General features: G+C 42.7%; 1 protein-coding gene across 1 annotated transcript in view; it reads right to left on the bottom strand.

Moving 5' to 3' along the window:
• Positions 1–19,784, bottom strand: part of il1rapl2 (interleukin 1 receptor accessory protein-like 2) — a gene marked incomplete at both ends in the record, with an annotated part of 142,219 nt that overhangs the window by 25,062 nt on the left and 97,373 nt on the right. The window contains one exon of the mRNA XM_083686394.1: positions 3,912–3,986. Coding sequence (XP_083542520.1) covers positions 3,912–3,986 — 75 coding nt within the window. The remainder of the gene's footprint in view (positions 1–3,911; positions 3,987–19,784) is intronic.

Here is a 19,784-nt window from a genome sequence, read left to right as displayed (position 1 = left end):
GTCATGGCGGCCGCCATTACTCTATCATCCTGACACCCAGGTCTCTCTGTGCTCAACGGGATGGGCCCTCAACTCTGTTTCCTGTCACTCTCGGGGTATTTATATCAAGCATAAATACTCAACACTGATGGAGTGCCAATCTCCCCCTTCACATTAGAGAGCCGTATTTGTCTTCTGTGTGTCAGACATGCTGAGAAGAAACTGAAGACCAAGCAGAAGGAGATTCTGAAGCCGTGGTGCTCATAGGGGGGGAAACTGAAGGCATTTCACATAAGTGAATTGGGTTTACGTGAGGATGACACTGGCTGTTTGTCAAAGACCCCCGCGATTAGATCAGGTTGAATATGAAGGGAATGTGCCATTCACTCATTCAACATCTCATATTGACGTTGTGTGCCGTTTTGGGTTATTGCACACCTGAGGTTGAGATCAACGATATGAGGATTTCCTCTGGTGGCATTCATGCGAAAACAAAAGTATTTTTGTGTTGAATAATTCCCTTTCCTGGAGCATCATGTAACCACCCCACCCCCCACACCCAACCCCCACCCCGCTGCAACCGTCTCCATCTCAGACACGGGGTCTTAATATGGATGCTCCCTCTGCTAGAGGGGGAGAAGGGGGTGTCCTCCTCATGTGGGGCTGTCTATGGAGACTAGGCAGATCCACAGAGAGACAGGGCAGCTAGCTAACGTTAGCATCACTCTCTCCTTTATCTCGTCACTCTTCTGCAGTGCACTGACGGCTAATCAGGCGCCCTGTGCCTAATAATAGGCCTGCATTCATGTAAAGGGTATGGGGAGCCTGATTTCCATGGAGCTATTAAATCTTCCCCGCACTTAGCGTCTCCTCGGCTAATAAACACTGACAGCTGTGGCCTAATGGTCCAGCCGCCAGAACTCACGACAGCACCGCACAACAATTAATTTGCAATTTTGTGGGTTACAGGTTCTTGTCAAGGAGCTCCCTTTTTTAAGGGGGGGAGACTGTTCAGTTATTTGAGGACCAGTTACAGCTTAGTGAGATGCGGATATGACGCTGTACACATGTCAGAAAGGACCTCATTTGATCTATCAGTGGTAAGCATATTGGCATTTAAATATGTTTTGTAGGGCTTACAAAGAGTAAAGGTTAGGCAGGTTAATTAAATCTCTATATGCATTATACCATTTAATTTCAGTTCTCTCAATATCTCTTTGTTCATGAGTATTAATGGGCACTTTGTTGCAGTTGGAGACACTTGTTTCTACTTGACAGTTTGCTGCGAAGGTAACCATGACATTAACAGAGTAGGTCGTCTGGCAAGATTTTGGTTGACAAATGTGTAAATATGGTTTTATGGTTAGACTGGCTAAGCCCAGTGTAAATGACCAGAGCCTTAGAAGGAGAATGGATCCTTGAAAAAGTCATTACTTCAGCAACACCCAAGGTTTCTACTTTATATCTCTCAGCTGAACAGCCACGCTATTCCCTCTCTTCATCATTCACACTAATAGCTTTACATAAAAAGTCTTCTTTCTTCATATCAAATACATCGATATAAATTCCTTGCACCGGCGCTGAAACATATAAATTATAACAACACAATTCCGTCGATTTGATGGGTGGTATTGTACGAAAAGTTAGTGTCATTACATTTTAAATTACACTTTATGAACAATTATTGCTTCACACCCATTCATAAGGCATAAACCTTTTAGACAGAAAACACACCCCACACCCCTGTCTGACTGAGATACACTCTCCTATCTGAGACAAGGAGTAAGAGGCTCTTTCTCTTGACGCCCGGGCACTCAGTAAATCCTGACGCGCATGGATGGAATGCCTCTGACAGAAGGTGTGAAATCCATTGTAGGGAACAGGGGGCTTGCTGGATGAGGGAGATTTATACTGTGTTATACAGACTGCTCACTCTATTAAGTTTAATTGGGTCGGGCCTGCACAGCTGTTCATCCTATCAGAAATATAATAACCACGCGGAGCAAGGTAACGATTGAGAATGGTAAAGTGGTGAGAGGATATTTATTTTTCCCTACACAGCCCAATACATGAAAACAATGAAAAATGTTTCATAGAAGGACTACACTAAGTGTCTAGGGTCTTGGTTAATGTACTGCACAAAGTGGAGTTTGTTCTTGCAATATAGAGAACCCCATTGTGCGTTGCTAGGGCTACAATGTCTTACTCAAATATTGGCTTGTATTTAACCCTTATGAGCCAATAGAAAGCTGTGTTCATTATTAGGTGGCCATGATATACAGTACGGGTCGACTTGAGATCTGTGCGCTGAAGTCGAATCATCGTGCAAAATTCCTATTGACATCAACGCAAGATTTAAGCAAATGTTGGAGTTACGCGCGCAGACCTTGATTTAGGATTCATCCCTATGAGAGCCATATTGGGAAGTTAGCCAGGACACCTACCCTACTCTACTCTACTCTACTCTACTCTACTCTACTCTACTCTATTCTACTCTAGGACCCCTAGTTTGAGAATAAGTGCCATTGTATCTTTAATGACGATAGGGAGTCAGGATCTTTACTTGGTGTAGCGTCTCATCAGAGGGACGTCATGGCAACCAACCCTGCTTAGCTACAAAGGCAGGCCAGCAGTGGGATGCAGGGTGTTATGACTGCCGGTGAAAAATGCAATTCATTTTGGATTGCACAGAAACACAAACAGTCACACCGGAAAACCATGGAACACAGAAGGGTGACTAACACAGTGCGGCTGGTGTCCCAAGTGCCAATCACTCACAGCACAAGGACCTTGGTACACACAGACCATGACTGTATCTGTAACATTAGCGCAACAAACATACAGCTTGAGTAGCCAAACTGCTCAACCAAATAATAAAATATACAGTAATAATACAGTATATAACAGAATGTGAATACTGTACTGACACAGTAAAGTGCTGGGCTAACAGTCATCTCAAAGCCAGCTGTTAGGTGAAGTGTATTATTTAAATAGCAAACGGTAGAGGAGAAGGAGAAGAAGATGTCTGCAGCGCGCTGCAGGAGTTTGGAAACTCCATCTCTTCAGCTGTCTCCTCCTAGTCCCTGTGTTGATGCATGTGGAATAATGGCCTATAATTTACCAGGACTCGACAGCTTAAATATGCACTTGTTTTGTTATTGTCAACTGCCCCTGAGCTCGGAGTAAGATTTGAAGTGTTTGTATCGTGGGGCTTTTCACGGTTTGTGCCAAAACACAATATATAAATGTGTGTGGTAATGTTCTTAAATGGTTAAATTGAGTGTAACTTCTACGTTGTAATTAGAAGATTCCAATTAGATTGGAACGATTTGATTTGAAAGATGTTTTTCATGCCAGTAATAATAGATCTTTTGGACATCGGGCTAAAATTGGCTGCATGTACAGGTACAGTACACGGTGTGGGAGAATTAGCTGAGAGTTTGTTGATGCGTACCTCCCCCAGGTTAAAACAAGCTCCTAATTAAATATGGAAAAGCGGGTCAGAGGGAATCCTGCCAGTGTTTCTCTTTGAACGTTGTGTTTCTCTCTGAACATTTGCTTTCTGTGTTACACTTTCTATTAGCTCCCAGATTTATGTATTGCAAATGCACCCTCAGGCATATTTGGCTGATTACAGCAACCTTATTTTAATGGGGTTGACTCCAGTAGCAGGATGCTGTGCTGCGATCACTCGGGTCTGCTTTACAGTACACAAGGACATTCCAACAAACACAACATAACTCCAAAAACTCTTGGACTGCTGTCCATGGCAAGCCCGAGACAAGACACTGCAGTGAAAATCTGTTTGTGAAAAGCGGAGGAGCCCAGTTGGAGCAAAAGCAGCAAGGAGCCCCTGTTGCAGTCTATAATTACACTTGTCTGCTCTATGGAGAGGAGAGAGTTAGCACTGGCTCCCAAGGGGGAAGACTTACCCGGTTGGACATCTATAACACTGGCCTGTCTCTCGGTGGGGAACAGGACCTTCGGGGGTCTGGCTGTGAGGAGAGCTGCAAAAAGAACAAGCACACATGAAAGATAGGAAATACAGAGGGGGGAGAAAATCAACATATTGTCGTGTTGGCGATTACACAGCTTGTCACACAGAGGAATGTGGTTGGCGTCGTCAGTAATCCATGTAAATAAAATGTAGCTTTTTTCAGTACAAAAAACTCTTCCACAAATATAATTTCTAAATAACATTATAGGATATGTAATCAGTTAGCCTGTGGGAGCTCAGGCACTTTGGAGAGGAGTATTGGATAACATTATTCTAAAGCACACTAATGTAATCTTTTTGAAAGATATTGTGGATATTATCACACATACGTATATGAACACATGGTGCATGGGGCATGTGCACACACACAGACAAAGATACACACACACACACACACACACACACACACACACACACACACACACACACACACACACACACAAACTCAGTCTGAGAGCAGAAGTGAAACATTTGTAAATTTCCTAACACTTCAGACCTCAAGAGAGTTTTATTACCAAGACTGTTAGCAGAGTGTGGGATACAGAAGTGAGTTGAATAATCATGGTCCACTTTGATAATGTGTAAACTCAGTGGATTAATTACATAAAGTCACCTCGAGATATGCTCCAAAAAGTCTGCACTAAACGCATTTGAATTCATAGAGTTTAGTTAAGAGTGGTGAAATGGATTCTGTGCATTAGAACACTCTGAGAAAGGTACATTAAAACATGCATCCAAAAGCTCTTCCTTTTCCCATCTTGGTTATTTCCTGGTCCCTTGTCTGTTTCCTGCTCCCTGGTCTCTTTCCTGTTCTCTTGTCTCTTTCCTGTTCCCCTGTCTCTTTCCTGTTCCCTTGTCTGTTTCCTGTTCCCTGGTCTCTCTCCTGTTCCCTTGTCTCTTTCCTGTTCCCTAATCTCTTTCCTGTTCCCTTGTCTGTTTCCTGTTCCCTAATCTCTTTCCTGTTCCCTGGTCTCTCTCCTGTTCCCCTGTCTCTTTCCTGTTCCCTGGTCTCTTTCCTGTTCCCCTCGTGGTTCTTTCCGGTTCCCCCCAATTGTTCTCATTCCTGCCCTATTCATGGTTCTTTTCTGGTCTCCTTATGTTTCATTTCTGTTCCCTGGTGGTTCTCTCACCAAGTGTCAAAGGGTTGATTAGGTCAAGCAGACAGATAACAAGCCAATGCTTAGTGACTCTAATGTACTGTACAGTACAGTATAATATGAGCAGAAAACCCTCCACAAAATGATAATCAACATAAACAAGTGCATTGTATTGTAGATGTCACTCAAACACACAGTAAACACAATGTAAAAGAGTATATATATATAGAGAGAGTATATAACACACTGTAAAATAGAACTGAACTAATGTAAGAAACCCATAACAAGCTCCACATATCCTCCACAGAGTTCTTCAACGCATACTGTTTTTGTGTTACCATTATCTCTTTTGCCAGAGCATCAATTTTATTGGATGTTACATTCCAAGAACCCTCCTCCTCCATGTCCGTAGTTACGACTCGCGTAATCCTTGCGCAGTATTTCAAGACAAAACTCGTAGTATGCAAAGTTCAGATCACGTTAGCACTGTACTGTAGAGTATATTAAAATGACTATATTCAAACTATAGTGCCCAGTCAGTGAAAATGTTGACTCTGCATTTACACACAACTACTAATGACCAACAGCAACGAGGTTCCCTGTTCGGCATATCTAGCAGAGCGCAGTTTACTTGATCCATTCACTATGGGAATAGGGCCCCAAACCCTCAGAGTAACCTTCAATTCAAGGAGAGAGAAGAAATTGTATGTTATAAAAATTCTTATCTTTTTGGGCCCCCACTTAATTTTGTCTCTCCATTGTATGAGGAAAGCGCAGCAGCGGGAGTGAGGGATGAAACAGGGACCCCTCATCCATCTTGGGGGGACAGCCGCAGCTTTAGCATGCAAATGAAAGCTATCATTCTTGTCAAGCTAGGGAGCCCGAGCGCATGCCTGCAGACCCACAGCCACTTAATATTCTCTATCCGGCAAGACCACCCTCTCTCCGCGCCGGCCGCTGTCCCTGCACTGTGGCCCCCGTGCGGCAGTCCACCTGCGGCCAGACCCCTATCTCTGCCGCCACCTTGCTCCTAAGAGCACAGCCCCCCCTCCCCCCCTTCCTTAGCTCTACAGCCACTCTCCGCAGAGAGAGGGAGAGATAACACACATACGGACAGCCAAATTAAGTATTAACATAATATTTGTATGGTGCCTTGCTTTGGCCTTAATCATTCATATTTTTCAAAGTGATGCATCAAACATAGTGTGGCCATGGAAGCAGAATGTTTGTACTGCACATGTTAACACACTGGATTCATCCCTTCCCACAGCTGCGTAGTAGTACTACTCATGTGCAAATGTTCATCATACTTTAAAAATACTACTCATCTGTAAAAGTACATTCTGCTCAAGAATAATAAAGAAAGCAGCCCCACGATACTCTGAAGAAAACCTATATCACTCCTTCCTCTATCAAATTGTTATTATGTTTAGCTTTTAAAGTTGGGGTTAAGAAATCCTCAAATATTACAGTATTTAAGATCTTCCAAATCATTTCCCGCCCTTGAACCAGTTAGCCCGCCACTCTTTCCCCCCTCATGGATTGAAGAGCTCCTGTTGCAATATTCAGCATATTAATGTGTGTTTGTATCCACTTTGCTAATGCAATACACAGAAACTGTTTCATCTTTCATGTTTAAATGGATTCAGAGTAAAATTTTCATAACACCACTGGAGCAGGGTGTTGAAATGTTTCCTTTGGAGCAATAACGTGTGTGATGTTTTCCATTGGCCTTCAATAAACATGACAAAACATGCCAGGCGGGTGTGTTGTCACAGTTGCTGGGTGAGTAAGTGGTCAAATGATATGGAACATCTCAAAGGACCGCTGCTAGAGAGAGCCAGCTATGTGCACTGCTGCGAAAGCAATAGACTTTTTTCCCCCCGTCACCCAACTCAAGGCATTGACTGATCTCACAGTGAGAATAAAGTCAAGCAATTAAAAAGCTTTCTTTGAGCCGTTATGGAGAGGATGAGCCAGCACTTTTATTGGGATCAAAAAGGGGTTGGCCTGTGCACTTTAACTTGGCTACTTACAGACAATGAGGAAATAAAGTACTCACGTACAGTAGCTCGAAATGGGAGGTCTGTAAACAACAACACATCAGCAACACTTTGCCAAAGAGGCCATACAGTAGCAGACACTATTGCAACCAGTGTTACTCAGGAGAAGAGTAACTCAGTGTTACTCAGGAGAGGAGTAACAATATAGAGACACATCAATGCACCTTCACCAACATTACATGCCCCAAATGGATTCTGCCTGCCGTTTTAAGACTTAAAGTTATTATATGGAACTTTTGACCTCTGGGGGAGCTCTTGAGCTAGGTGGGCCCCTTAAATTGGCAGAAGTATTATCAAGAAATGACCTGACTGGAAAGACAGGGGCTCACCTCCCCATGAGCAAAAGCTTATTTTGCAAAGGTTTTTTTTTGCCTTAAACTAAGGATTGTGTGGTCTAAGATAAGAAATTGATTAACATTATATCATGAACCATCCAGTCAACACCCAAGCCAAAGAAGAAGAAGAGCTTTTAAATCACAGAAATTTAAAGCAGATATGTTTTTTCTACATTATTATTATTACTAGTCATCCCACCATATGGTCCCAACATTAAATTATTTTGTACATACAGACCTCATCAACATCCTAGTAGTAACCACACATTAACTTGATACTTTATTTCTGATAATAGTTTATGACCATGTCAATGGTAGGCTGACTAAAATATTGTCTGATCACAGGCAACAGGATCACAGGCAATAGACACAGACTTTGAACAGGTTATGCACAGAGCTCCTGGTGATGAGAGTCAAGGACAAACAAGACATGTTATTATGGGATAATCCATGAGTACCATTTACGCTAAAAATAAATAGTACTGTATTTGACCTCACCATTGCATGTCACAGCTCTCTTTGTGAAACAACATGTTTTTCACGACAATATTTATACTCATGTACTTAGGCTACACGTACAGTGTGTGATGCATTACTCTCCAGAGGACATGGCTGGGGAGAACTGTGTGTATTGTGAAGTGGAATTCTGCTGGGTCTATATGGTGGGAGCAATGAAAGAATGAAGAGTGAAGTCTGAATTTGTTTCACCAAGCAGGCTCTCCTTCCATCCTTTAACTTCAAAGCACAATCTGTTTAGAACCATCTTGTCTTTTACACTGCATTCAATTGACCCTGACCTCTGTATAGAACTGGTTATCTTATTACTTTCCACATCCAATTCTGCTTATTCGTCACAGGTGTTACCTAATCTTTGTCTATTGTATTTTTTAGTAATGACTATGGAACGGGGATTCCTTTGAAACATTTGCAATGTTTCCGTCTTTGTCAGGTTCAACAATCTGCTTGGGTTGTATTTTTGCATCCACAAAGGTCTAGAGAGATCTGGAGACAGGGGGATACGTACTTGTTTGATATCATCTTGCCACCGACATCATAACACACCAATAGACAAGGACAATCAAAGGACGTCTCAAATATGTCTACAAAGATAACATTGTTCTTCGTGAACACACACTCTTTTCCTCACATTCCTACAAAGTTCAACGACAGTATAGTTCAACTTCCCTGGAGTAAGTTTTACAGTAGGTTTCATGTTTCAATATGGCTATACTGTAGTTATGTTCTGGTATAGTTTAATGTGATTCCTTCTACTTCTTCTAAAATAGTGTTTAGACAATGGTTAAATGCACCGTATGCAGGGTTGCACCCTCCTTTCACTGCAATGGGAATTCAGAATAGTGTCTACTCCTCTCTCCCCCTCTCTCCCTCCCCAACTAAACTACTTTTAACTGAATCTGTCAATCATTTTCAAGTTTTTATCCAGCGAATCTTGCAGCAAAGAACCTGTGTGGTTGAAATGCAGTCTTTATTTTAGTTTGGAAATGTTCATGGAAACATGGACACGGAAATGAGCCAGCCAGCGGAGAAAGTCACATTCGCTAAACACAGAGTTTAAAATAAATCCCCTCATTCCCCGAATAAAACTCAGACAAGGCTGTAATGTCAAACAGGATGTTTACTAGGAAAAATCATCAGAATACATGATACAAAAGGCTTCCGTTGCTTTGGTCAGCTCCCAGCACTAACAAATGCTTGTGGCTCCCAGACAGTAGGTAGCTAAAGACCCACACACACACGCAAGTCACAGATTACACACCCACAGCAAGTGGGTGCTAGCGGGTGCCAATGCCAATGCATCATAAGTAATGAATCAGCATGGTTATTTAGTGACATTTTCAAGGGGAAAAAGCTACGTATTGCACCTTTAAGCATGAGCTCTGACGACAAAGAGTCAATGTCTTTTCAAAAGTTTTCAGTTAGTTATTAAGATTCTGCCGTCACCTGCTCTAGGCAAGATATAATGAGCCTTGTCGAGTTACCATGGAAATTCACCTCTTGATAAGTTACACTAGTTACATTAAATAAATAAAAAACCTGATTTTTCCAAGCCTGAAGTGATCCAGGATAATTACTTAATCTCCACTGGTGGATGTGGCCCCTGGTCTCTGGTTGGTCTGAGCTGTGGGGAGGCCTCCTGTGTGGATTAAGATCGTAATGAGGTCATTTGAATCACTGAGGGAGCGTTAGCACTCGACAGGTGGATGAACCACTCAAATACCATCAGGCCAAGCTTATGCACCGCTCCTTATGTCCTCAAATTACAGCTCTAATCAGCTGCATTTGATATCATTCTTTAAAGTGCAAAACGCAAAAATATGCACAATGAACCACATAACACTTCAAAGTAAATGTAAAAATAGTCTGCCTTGTGTCTGAACTTAGCCCGAACAATGACTGAAATAACAACCTCCTTCCATAGCAAACTCAAGTCAACCAACGTAAGGCACTGCTACTGCTTTCTCTGAACTAGAGCTTCTTAATTTATTCTTTTAATTAAACAACTCAACACTAGAATGGGCACGTGTTTACCCTCGCAGAGCATTCCTCAAGCGTAAGATATTCCAAGCAGATGGCAACTTTGCAAGTGATCAATGCCTTTAATGTGACTTGTAGTGATTTTTTGGAGGTAATTGCGACTGAACTGACGTTCCTTGGTCGGAGTGTCTGATCCGAAGCAAACTCCTGTGAATGGCTTTGATTTAATAAACAAACAATTTGGCAGTATTATTATTGTCTGGGTCAAGTAGTGATCAAAAGATGGTTATTGATCCTAAAAAATCATTACCTTGGAGGCTTATTGGAGCCTTGTGTAACTAAGCTTTTGTTGTCCCCCGCCTCATGGGGACTGTGACATCGTTCTCATTGTAGAAGAAGAAGACCTGACCGCAGATCTATACAATGCAAATAGGTTACCCTCTGGCCGAATAGACAATCAAACCTTCATTGTGCATAAAATTGCACACTGCACTTCCTCTGCATTTTATTGCTAAGATGTCAGCTCCACAAAGGAGGCAACAACCTTTACAGTTATAGCTTATGACCACTTATAAATCTCCAAATGATCTTTTATGGACCTATTTATGCATTACAGACTGCGGAAACTTCGCCAATCAATAAATCGTCATTTTGGCAAGATGTTTATTCGTAGAAAATGTAGTGCGGGCTACATGTGGAGTGCTACTGCTGGGCAAGCAGACCTTGGGGCACAGCTATAGAAGATACCAGTTATGATAAAAGATGACAGACTGTCAGTTCCATGTCCTCAGTCCTCACAATACCTCTGGAAGTGCTGTGAAATTAGCATGGTTTTTTGTGAGCACTTCATTTAAGAGCTTGAAAGCATGAGGTGGGCAGCATACAATTTAAACAAGCCTCTGTAATTCAACCACTCTGGTACAGGAGTTATACTGATGTAGGGGACTTTCAATCTCTCTCTCCCTCCATCTCCCTGTATCTCATTAATATGTGTCTGTTTCTCTCTCTCTCTCTCTCTCTCTCTCTCTCTCTCTCTCTCTCTCTCTTTTCACACACACACAACATTTTTAAATGATTTGAAATATTGTGGACTGTCCTCTCATTATATTAAACAATCTCAAAGCCTCTGCTGTAGATATCGGCAAACTTAAGACAATATACTAAATAAATACAAATAAATATGTATTAGTAGCCTATAACAACATTCAATTCAGTTGCGATCTGTGCAAATATAAATCTCAACATCCATGTCGCACCATCATTAAATGTTAATGATGTAAACACAATGTTTGAGCAAGAATCAGCATTTATAACTGCAACTGTTGCAAGGAACAGTTGCTCATTATCCAGAACAAACAAACAAACAAACAAACACACACACACACACACACACACACACACACACACACACACACACACACACACACACACACACACACACACACACACACACACACTTTAATGAAAAGTGACTTCACATTCAATCCACCCAATGAATTTTCATGTAGAACCTTTTTTTTTTCTTTTTCTGGCAATGCGATAAAATATTCACCAACCTCATAAGTACGCTGATTGTGCAGTTTCTATGAGGCACTTTCATGCACATGTTTCAGTGTGGCTTGATGACCATGTCACTAATGCATTGGAGGGGGAGATGAGTGATGAGTGATAACACCGATCACATGGCTTGAGACGCCCTGCCTCAATCCACACTCGCAAAGCCGAAAATTAGGTGGCCCAACAGATTATGTTTATTGCACAACTTCCCAAACGCATAGAGAATTACAGTACAGGGGATCAATATTTCCGCAGCTAATGGAATGCTGAGAAGAGCGCACTATTTCATCAATGCATGTGATGAGGGGAGCTTTGGCTGCGGTACTCATAAAGCACACTAAACAGCAGGCTCCCTTATTGTGCAGTCACATTAGAGCATGGCTCTAAGTAATTCTTCCGGGGAAGTAGGGCCTCACAAGGCCCGGCAGCATAAACATTACCCTGCGCATACATTCATCTGGGGAGTTACCTGATAACAACGGCTGCGGAAACCTAAATATGCAATGTCTTTACATTCTCTGAAACACTTTGTCATTATAATAGTCACAGAATTCAGCAAAGATCTTTTCCCTTCCTGGCTTGCCCTCCATTCTGAAAACCCCCGACTGCGGGGAAAAGAAATGTTGGGATGATGAGGAAAAAACATAATCATAGAGCTCATAATCGCTTCACTAATGGCAATGCATCGTGCAACTTTTCTCCTATTGCGCCGGGGAAAAACTTTCCCCCTCAATCCTCCGGCAGCAAAAAGCAGGACAAACCATACAGTAGCTACTGTGCTTATCCAATCACCACAACTTGTAATAAATCACTACAGAAAGTGCTCATATGACTACTTTGTTGAATAGAACAAACTCATTTGATTGGAAGTTGTGCTGTCTCAGCCTCTGGTCTAAAAGGACTCGTGAGGGAGTCCCCTATCGCTTGCACCCGCTGGGGATGACTTGGTATGTGGAGGCGAGGGTTGGTAGGTCTTGTCAGTCATCTGACAGGCTTATCTCACTCTGCCTGACCATAGAGCACGCAGACGCCCATTGGGATCCCACTGCTGGGGAGCCGACAGGCCCGAAGGGACCAGAGTCTGGGGAAGGACACTGAACACTGAACACTAGTACAACTGTGTCAAATGTGGTGAAGTCTAGAGGATGACAACTCAAACTTACAACTCAAACTTACAACTCAAACGGATCTCTTTTGGCAGCATGTGATTAGTGGCGGACAACTTTACTTCGGCAATACAGTTGTGGAGCAGCCTCGCGTTCTATCCCCAAGAGGTGTCAAGAGCTAAAGTTCTGGAGCTGACGTACAGCAGACGGGAAAAGATTCAGTGCAAACTGAATAGTCACCCCTCAAAATAAATACCTCATTAAACAGGCTACTCTTATCTTAAGGAACTAGTGGTTGAGTAACACATTGCTGGAAGCTCATGACAGAAGCTTAAGATACTGTGGGCTTGTGTACACAATGTGCGAGGGCCCAGACCCAGGCTTTCCTTCAAATATTTGTGAGTGTTTGAATGAGCCTGTCTGGAGTGGCAGATATACTTTTGGGACAATTTCATTTAACCAAGCGCAGTTCAAGTATTCCAGAGACAACAAATACAATTCAATCCCGGGTCTGTCTGGTGCAGGCTGGGCCAGTAGTCATGCAAACAAAGACACAGAGTAAACAGGGCGACAGCGGCTTGGATGGAGTTCTAGGTAGTCTGAGTCTCCTCAGCTCGTCCCAGGTGGATCGCTAGCCGCAGCGACCGGAGAGCAGATGGGCGGTAACAGCAGGGAGTCTCCCCACTTCTCCGTAGATTGGCTTTACAAAATGGTTACATTTGGGTGGAAAAGCACACACTTTGGAACACTGCCATGTTCCCCTATGGTGGAGTCTAGCCTACATCCTGGCCCCCGTGGAGTCTAGGTGGTGGGCAGTGGCCAATACGTCAGATCAGAGGCATAGCGGAACATGGCTCTGCTTTCTGAAAAGGTACAATATTAGCAGCATATGAACCAAGGTGCTGCCAAAGAAAACATAATCTCTCTCACTAAGACTAGACATGCTGGTCCTCTTCTATGGTAGTTCCCCCTGTTGCAGTGTGAGTGATGTTTCTGCTGGTGTCAGCACTTGGACGGGCTGAGCAGGGTATTTGCTTTATGTATAAAGTGTTGTTCTGGAGCTAATTACACGTCATTTTCCCCTAAAGAAAACAGAGTTGTCAATATAAATCAGAAACTCAAAAACTTCAATGTCAATGTAGAATATAAAAATGCATTGATGATCATGATTGATTTGTAACTTTTGAAATCAATCCTTGACTACGAGTAGGATTTTTCTTTTTTTATAATTTTTTTCTTTTTTACTTATATTGAAATGGATGGATTACATTTTTTCATCACCAAAACATGATTGGATAAACTAAAATGAATCAATAGACGAGCCAATAATCTTGGCGCTAATACGATGATCATTATTACCAGAGGCAGGTTGACTAAATCAGATGAAAGATTAGGTTGCAAATTCTATTGATTGGGTAGAAGTACATTTGAATAATCAGCTACGACACATGAGAATATGGGGAAAGTTGTTATTACGGCGGAGCGTTCAACTCATCGATCAACACTTTTGTTTTCCCACAGGACCTGTAGCATGTGTGCGATGATAGATTCTGTTACCTTGTCATCTGGCAGTTGGGTTTATCCTCATTACATTAGCCTGCTTCTCTGAGCTCACTTTGAAAATGTGTGTCTTCCAGAACCGCTGCCACTGCGCTGTAACCATAGATATGGGATTTATACAAATGACCCTGGTGAGCAGAGGGTGTGATATCACACAAGCCGTCTCTGTGGGTTTTGTTAGGGCTTAGAATTATGAAGCTACGGTTAACCTGAACCCAACTCATAGTATGGTGGCAGCGGTGGCGATGGTGGTGCATGCTTCTCACACCTCATCAAACAAAGCCTCAAATGGGGGTGGGGGATAGGGGCGGGGGGGGGGAGAGATGGGGAGAGAGAATAATTTAAGGGAGAGGGAAAGAAAAAGAGAGAGAGACTGAGAGGGAGGAAGAGTGAGAGAGAGACAGAGAAAGAAATAGAGGGAGAATGAGAGACAATGAAAGAAAGATTGAGAGACAGAGAGAGAGAGAGAGAGAGAGAGAGAGAGAGAGAGAAGAGAGAGAGAGAGAGAGAGAGAGACTATGAAAGCCTGAAGAGCCTAGTTGTTCCTTCCCGCGTGCCAGCAAGTGACAGTGCCCCTCTTTGGGAAGCTGGAGTCATTTTTAATCAGAAAATTAAAAGTGAAATGGTTTAAGATTAATACCTCACTACCGCGCGCCACTAAGTGAAAAATGGGGCTGGCTGTGGAGCCATTAGCAGAGTGTTATCACCACCTTCCAGTTACAATAGAGGTGGAGGAAATGACTCAGAGGAGAGGACACTCATCATTGGCTCGGCCTCTCTCATCAAAGTTCTATGTAGGCCAAGGTAACTGGCAAACACACCTCAAACTACGACTAAGTCGTTTAGGAGAGTGTTACGAAGGTGACATAACACAGGTATGTATAACCTTGAGCAAATTGTTAGTTGGTTTTCTTGGTCACACTTTACATTCACGGCCCACATTTTCAGCTGATTATTTCAGCTGATATATGACATCCTGGTGGTGCATAATGTTATTGCACAATTACCCAAGTCAGAGAATTGCCATTTCGGTTAAATGATGTGTGTTTTGGGCGATACATTCTGTTTTCTTAGCTCCCCCTAAAACAATTTCCCACGTGCCGTGACGTATGCCATTTCATACAGCTATACAGCTCTGAAGTGTGACATGGCTAGCCTGTTTTTAAGTAAGCACCCACTGCGCCCATAGTCAAATAAAGTGTTTATTTTTTCCAAGAAAAGCCAGGAAGTGAAACTGACAGGCGTGGGCCTTTAAGTTGTTAACTTGTAATGATATTGTATCAACATGCTGATACGTAGCAATGTACATTATAACAGTAGTGGAGAATAAACACTGCTGCTTATTCCACCTGTGTTATTATAATAAAAAACAGCTCAGTAGTACAATACTAATCCATAGATACCAAATTACTATGTTACGTCATGTAAATACAATGTTGTTAAAGTATTTTCAGCGTTACAACACAGCCACTCTACAGGGGCAACTTCATGTATTACCTAATTATCTGCTCTACTCTAACACACAAATACCATGAACAGAGATGTTGCTGTGCAGAACACATGTTGACAGTATAAGTGTTGATTACATAAGTAGACTTGTAACCTCATACTACCCACCTAGACTGCCTCTCAGCCTTTGGGAATTGCTGTTAACCTGAATCGCTCTGGTAAATATCCAGATATTGTACACAGGAATACAAACGCAAAATATGTGGGTTGTCTTGTCAAAGGACCAAATAACACATGTTAATCTAATATGTCAGAGGATGGAGTCGTGATTTTGCTGCACTTGCTCATTTGAACTGAGGGCAAACGGCCGTCCAGCGCAAGGAGGCGGTTTTGCTGTAGTGAGGTGGTTTATCTGCAGATCCAATATTCTTGACCATATTGAGTGAGTGTCTTCTCCACACATGCTGAGTTGGCAGAATGGCAGCTTTATGGACCTGTCACAGGGGGTGCAATTTCTTCCACCGAACACACCCCTCGACTTGTCGCTCAGACACTAGGCTTAATAAACACGTACCCACACACAAACTACCCTCTATGACAAAAACATCAAAAGTCTTAGCTTGGCATGTTGTCATTTTATATGATGTATGGTTGTAAATTATGTGTATGCGGGGCTCCCTTTTAAAGGAGATTGTGGTCTTGATTGGGACTCCCTGCCAAAATAAAGGCTGTACACGCACACACACACTCATGCACGCACGCACGCACGAACGCACACACACACACACACACACACACACACACACACACACACACACACACACACACACACACACACACACACACACACACACACACACACACAGCCATGTACACTGTACACTCTCACACTAGTACCTATTGCAAACAAACATTTGATACAAGGAGCAGATCTGTGATAAAAGCATCTCCTGGCAACCCCCAGGGCAGGGACAGACGGATCAATGCTGCTGTGGCACTGTGCAGTGAAACACTGCAGCAAACACAGGTGTCATCAACACAGTTGGAGACAACATCACAACCTGACGCCGGGATCTGATCAGCGAAATTGCATCCCATTTACATTTTCATATTGCTTTCCTCCTTTATTACTAGGAAAAGAAACCTGTAACAATAGGCGCTGGCAGGGAGAGAAAGGAGAGCAAATAAGGGATGAGGACGCACACCCAATTAGAATGAGGGTGTGAAGGGATAGGGAGGGGTACAAGTCAGACCCCTCAGAGCTACAGTTAATGACAGTCTTCTCAGTCACTGTCTGCCTGAGATTGAAGTACAATCGTCAATCACCCGCTTGGGGTTTTTTGAATATGAAATGCGAATATGAAAAACGACCCTCCCACCCTTCCCCCCTCCCTCACCCAAGAGAGGGGTAGAGGCTTGCAGAAAGTGCCAGAAGCGTGAGGGCCCCTGCCCTTTTAAATCGGGTGGACATATGGCATCCTGCACCTGGCTGACAGGGTTCACCTCGAACAGATTGGATCTCGATGTGGTCCAAGGATAGGTGAAGTACCATTTTACCATCTTGCTCATTCAAAGGCTGCACCACCCACACCATTACAATAGTACAAGATTCTGCCACACAAAGCACATGGTGGGAATATGTGTGTGTGTGTGTGTGTGTGTGTGTGTGTGTGTGTGTGTGTGAGACTAACAGACTGCCTGCAGTGACTTTGAAATATTTTTCTGACGTCAATGCATTCACAGAACAGGCACAAGGCTTTATTTCATAGCATAATTGATCCAACAATTTAATTGAATACCTAAATAGATTTGGCCATTGTGATTCTGAAAGACAGCTACAAAGAAAGTATAGGACAATAACATATTGCTTCTCCATCATAGAAGACATAATTTCCCAATAGACTGAAGATAACAGAATGTCAATCATCTACACCATTACTAAACACCTTGTTAACGAGACAGCCATTGTAGCCTGCTTGCTATAGAAAATGACTGGGAACAGCAAGGCCAAGTTATGAAATGAAACATAACACACACTGTTAGTCTGATTTTCTGCAAAATGACAGACTAAATCTCAGAGGTGAACCATTGTGAATAAAGAGTTCAGTTTTCTTTATATGATATGCACAGAATATGTTTCCTATCATGACCGTTTTTAACTAATCAGTCTCAGCAGGGAGGGAGGAAGGGACTGAGGGAGGGAGAGAGAGAGAGAGAGAGAGAGAGAGAGAGAGAGAGAGAGCGAGAGAGCGAGAGAGCGTTCTGTCAGATTAATTCATTGACTTCTGTTTGAAATAAGCTGATTAGCATTTGCCTTAAGGGAGCAGTCCAACACACACAGAAATGCAATAAAATTATTAAATAAAAGTATTAAATATTTCTGCCCAAATTAATTCAAACGTATGAAGTTCATACATACAGTATTTATGACGTTGACCGAGGGTCGATTTTGTGCAAGCACTTCAAGGTCAGAAGGCAACATGGAACAAGAGATGAATGATCATTTGACATCGCTTTGCACTGATCCAAGGCTAAATGAACAGAGGCTCAAATGTTTCCTAATAACACAAACAAGTCCATTTGGAAAGGCTAACTGGAGAATAACAGCTCTATAGATTTAAATAAAGACAATGGTATTGTGAGAGTATACTCTCACACACACACACACACGCACACACGCACGCACGCACGCACGCACGCACACACACACACGCACGCACACACTCACTCACATGTACACACACACGCACACACGCACACACACACACACACACACACACTCACTCACATGTACACACACACACACACACACAGCCTAAGAGTGAATTATAACAAGTCTAAGTAGAGAGATTCTCTTGCTGCACATTTTGAAAGCCCATTACAGCACTTTAATAGAGGTCACTTAACTTTACTTGTGTGGAAAATTCCTTTCCAGGCGACATTGTACTGAGGTTAAAAGTGGTAATTAAGTAATAATATGTTTAATAATTGAGTAAATTAAAAGATATGAAGAGCCCAAGTGGATTCGTAAATTAGACAGACAATTAACTTTATTCCTCCTTAAGGAGTGTCATCAGTTACAGTAAGTCTAATGTGTATAATGGCTGACCATACTGTAGTGTGTGATCAGCACAGACAGAATAATTGATTGACATGGCTTGCGTAGTAATAGCGATAACTTACGAGACCAACGCACACACTTGAACTGACTTGCTGAATGATTCGAATTGCATGAAAAAAAAAAGAAATAAAAAGAAAGAAGAATAAAAATATTACACCAATCAAGTTGTCAACAAGCCCAGCATTTGCTCCTGCATGGCCATGATTGTGGCCTACATGCTCCTCTGCAGAGGTCTAAAAGAGGATGACTGACAGGTACATAATGCAGCATGGCTGTGAAATACCTGGAGAGAATGTGCTAATGGGGCATCGAGGCGAAGCAGCCCCTCGATGATCATGTCTAAAAGCAGGCCCCCTCATTTTCCTCCAGTGGCTGAGATTAACAGAGTGGCAAAAGTTTAATTTCTGGCATGGGGGCTGGCAGCTTCACACACTGTCATGTTTAATGAGTTCCTTCCCGATTATGCATAAAATCAGTAATGGCTTGTGAAAGGTGTCTAATTGACTGCAATTCCTCCTTGCAAGAGGTTCATCAAAGGAGCCCCATCTGCGGACATTTCTCATCTTCCTTTTGGGACACGGTTCGCAAGGAGTTGGACAGAGACCACACACTCTCCGCCACAGCCTACGATACAGCAAGCAGATGGCGGGACATTTCGTTAGTGCTTCAAATGAATATGATTGGATAAATCAATGTTGGGGCAGTGGCTGAAGCCTCTGACTTCCGCTAATGAAATCTTAAACTGATAATTAAATCACGTCGAGGGAGACTCACATCTGTGCTTGGAGATTACGAGCATTGGAAAGTTCTCTAAAAAGAACCGTTTTTTACCCCCCCGTGCCAGCCCTCGGAGACACGTTCAAATATACACACACGAGTCTGGCATCTGCCGGGTATTTATTCTCTCCCAATCGGTCTGCCACGTTTGCATTACTAATCAAGACGCTGTGTTATGTTGCTAAGTTTCCTGCTGAGTTGATACTCTAGATAAAGCGCCGGCTCATGCAGAGAGAGTGTGAAGATG

This window comes from Argentina silus (assembly GCF_951799395.1).
Source record: "Argentina silus genome assembly, chromosome: 15".
Lineage (NCBI taxonomy): Eukaryota > Metazoa > Chordata > Actinopteri > Argentiniformes > Argentinidae > Argentina > Argentina silus.
This window is presented reverse-complemented; position numbering and strand designations above follow the sequence as displayed.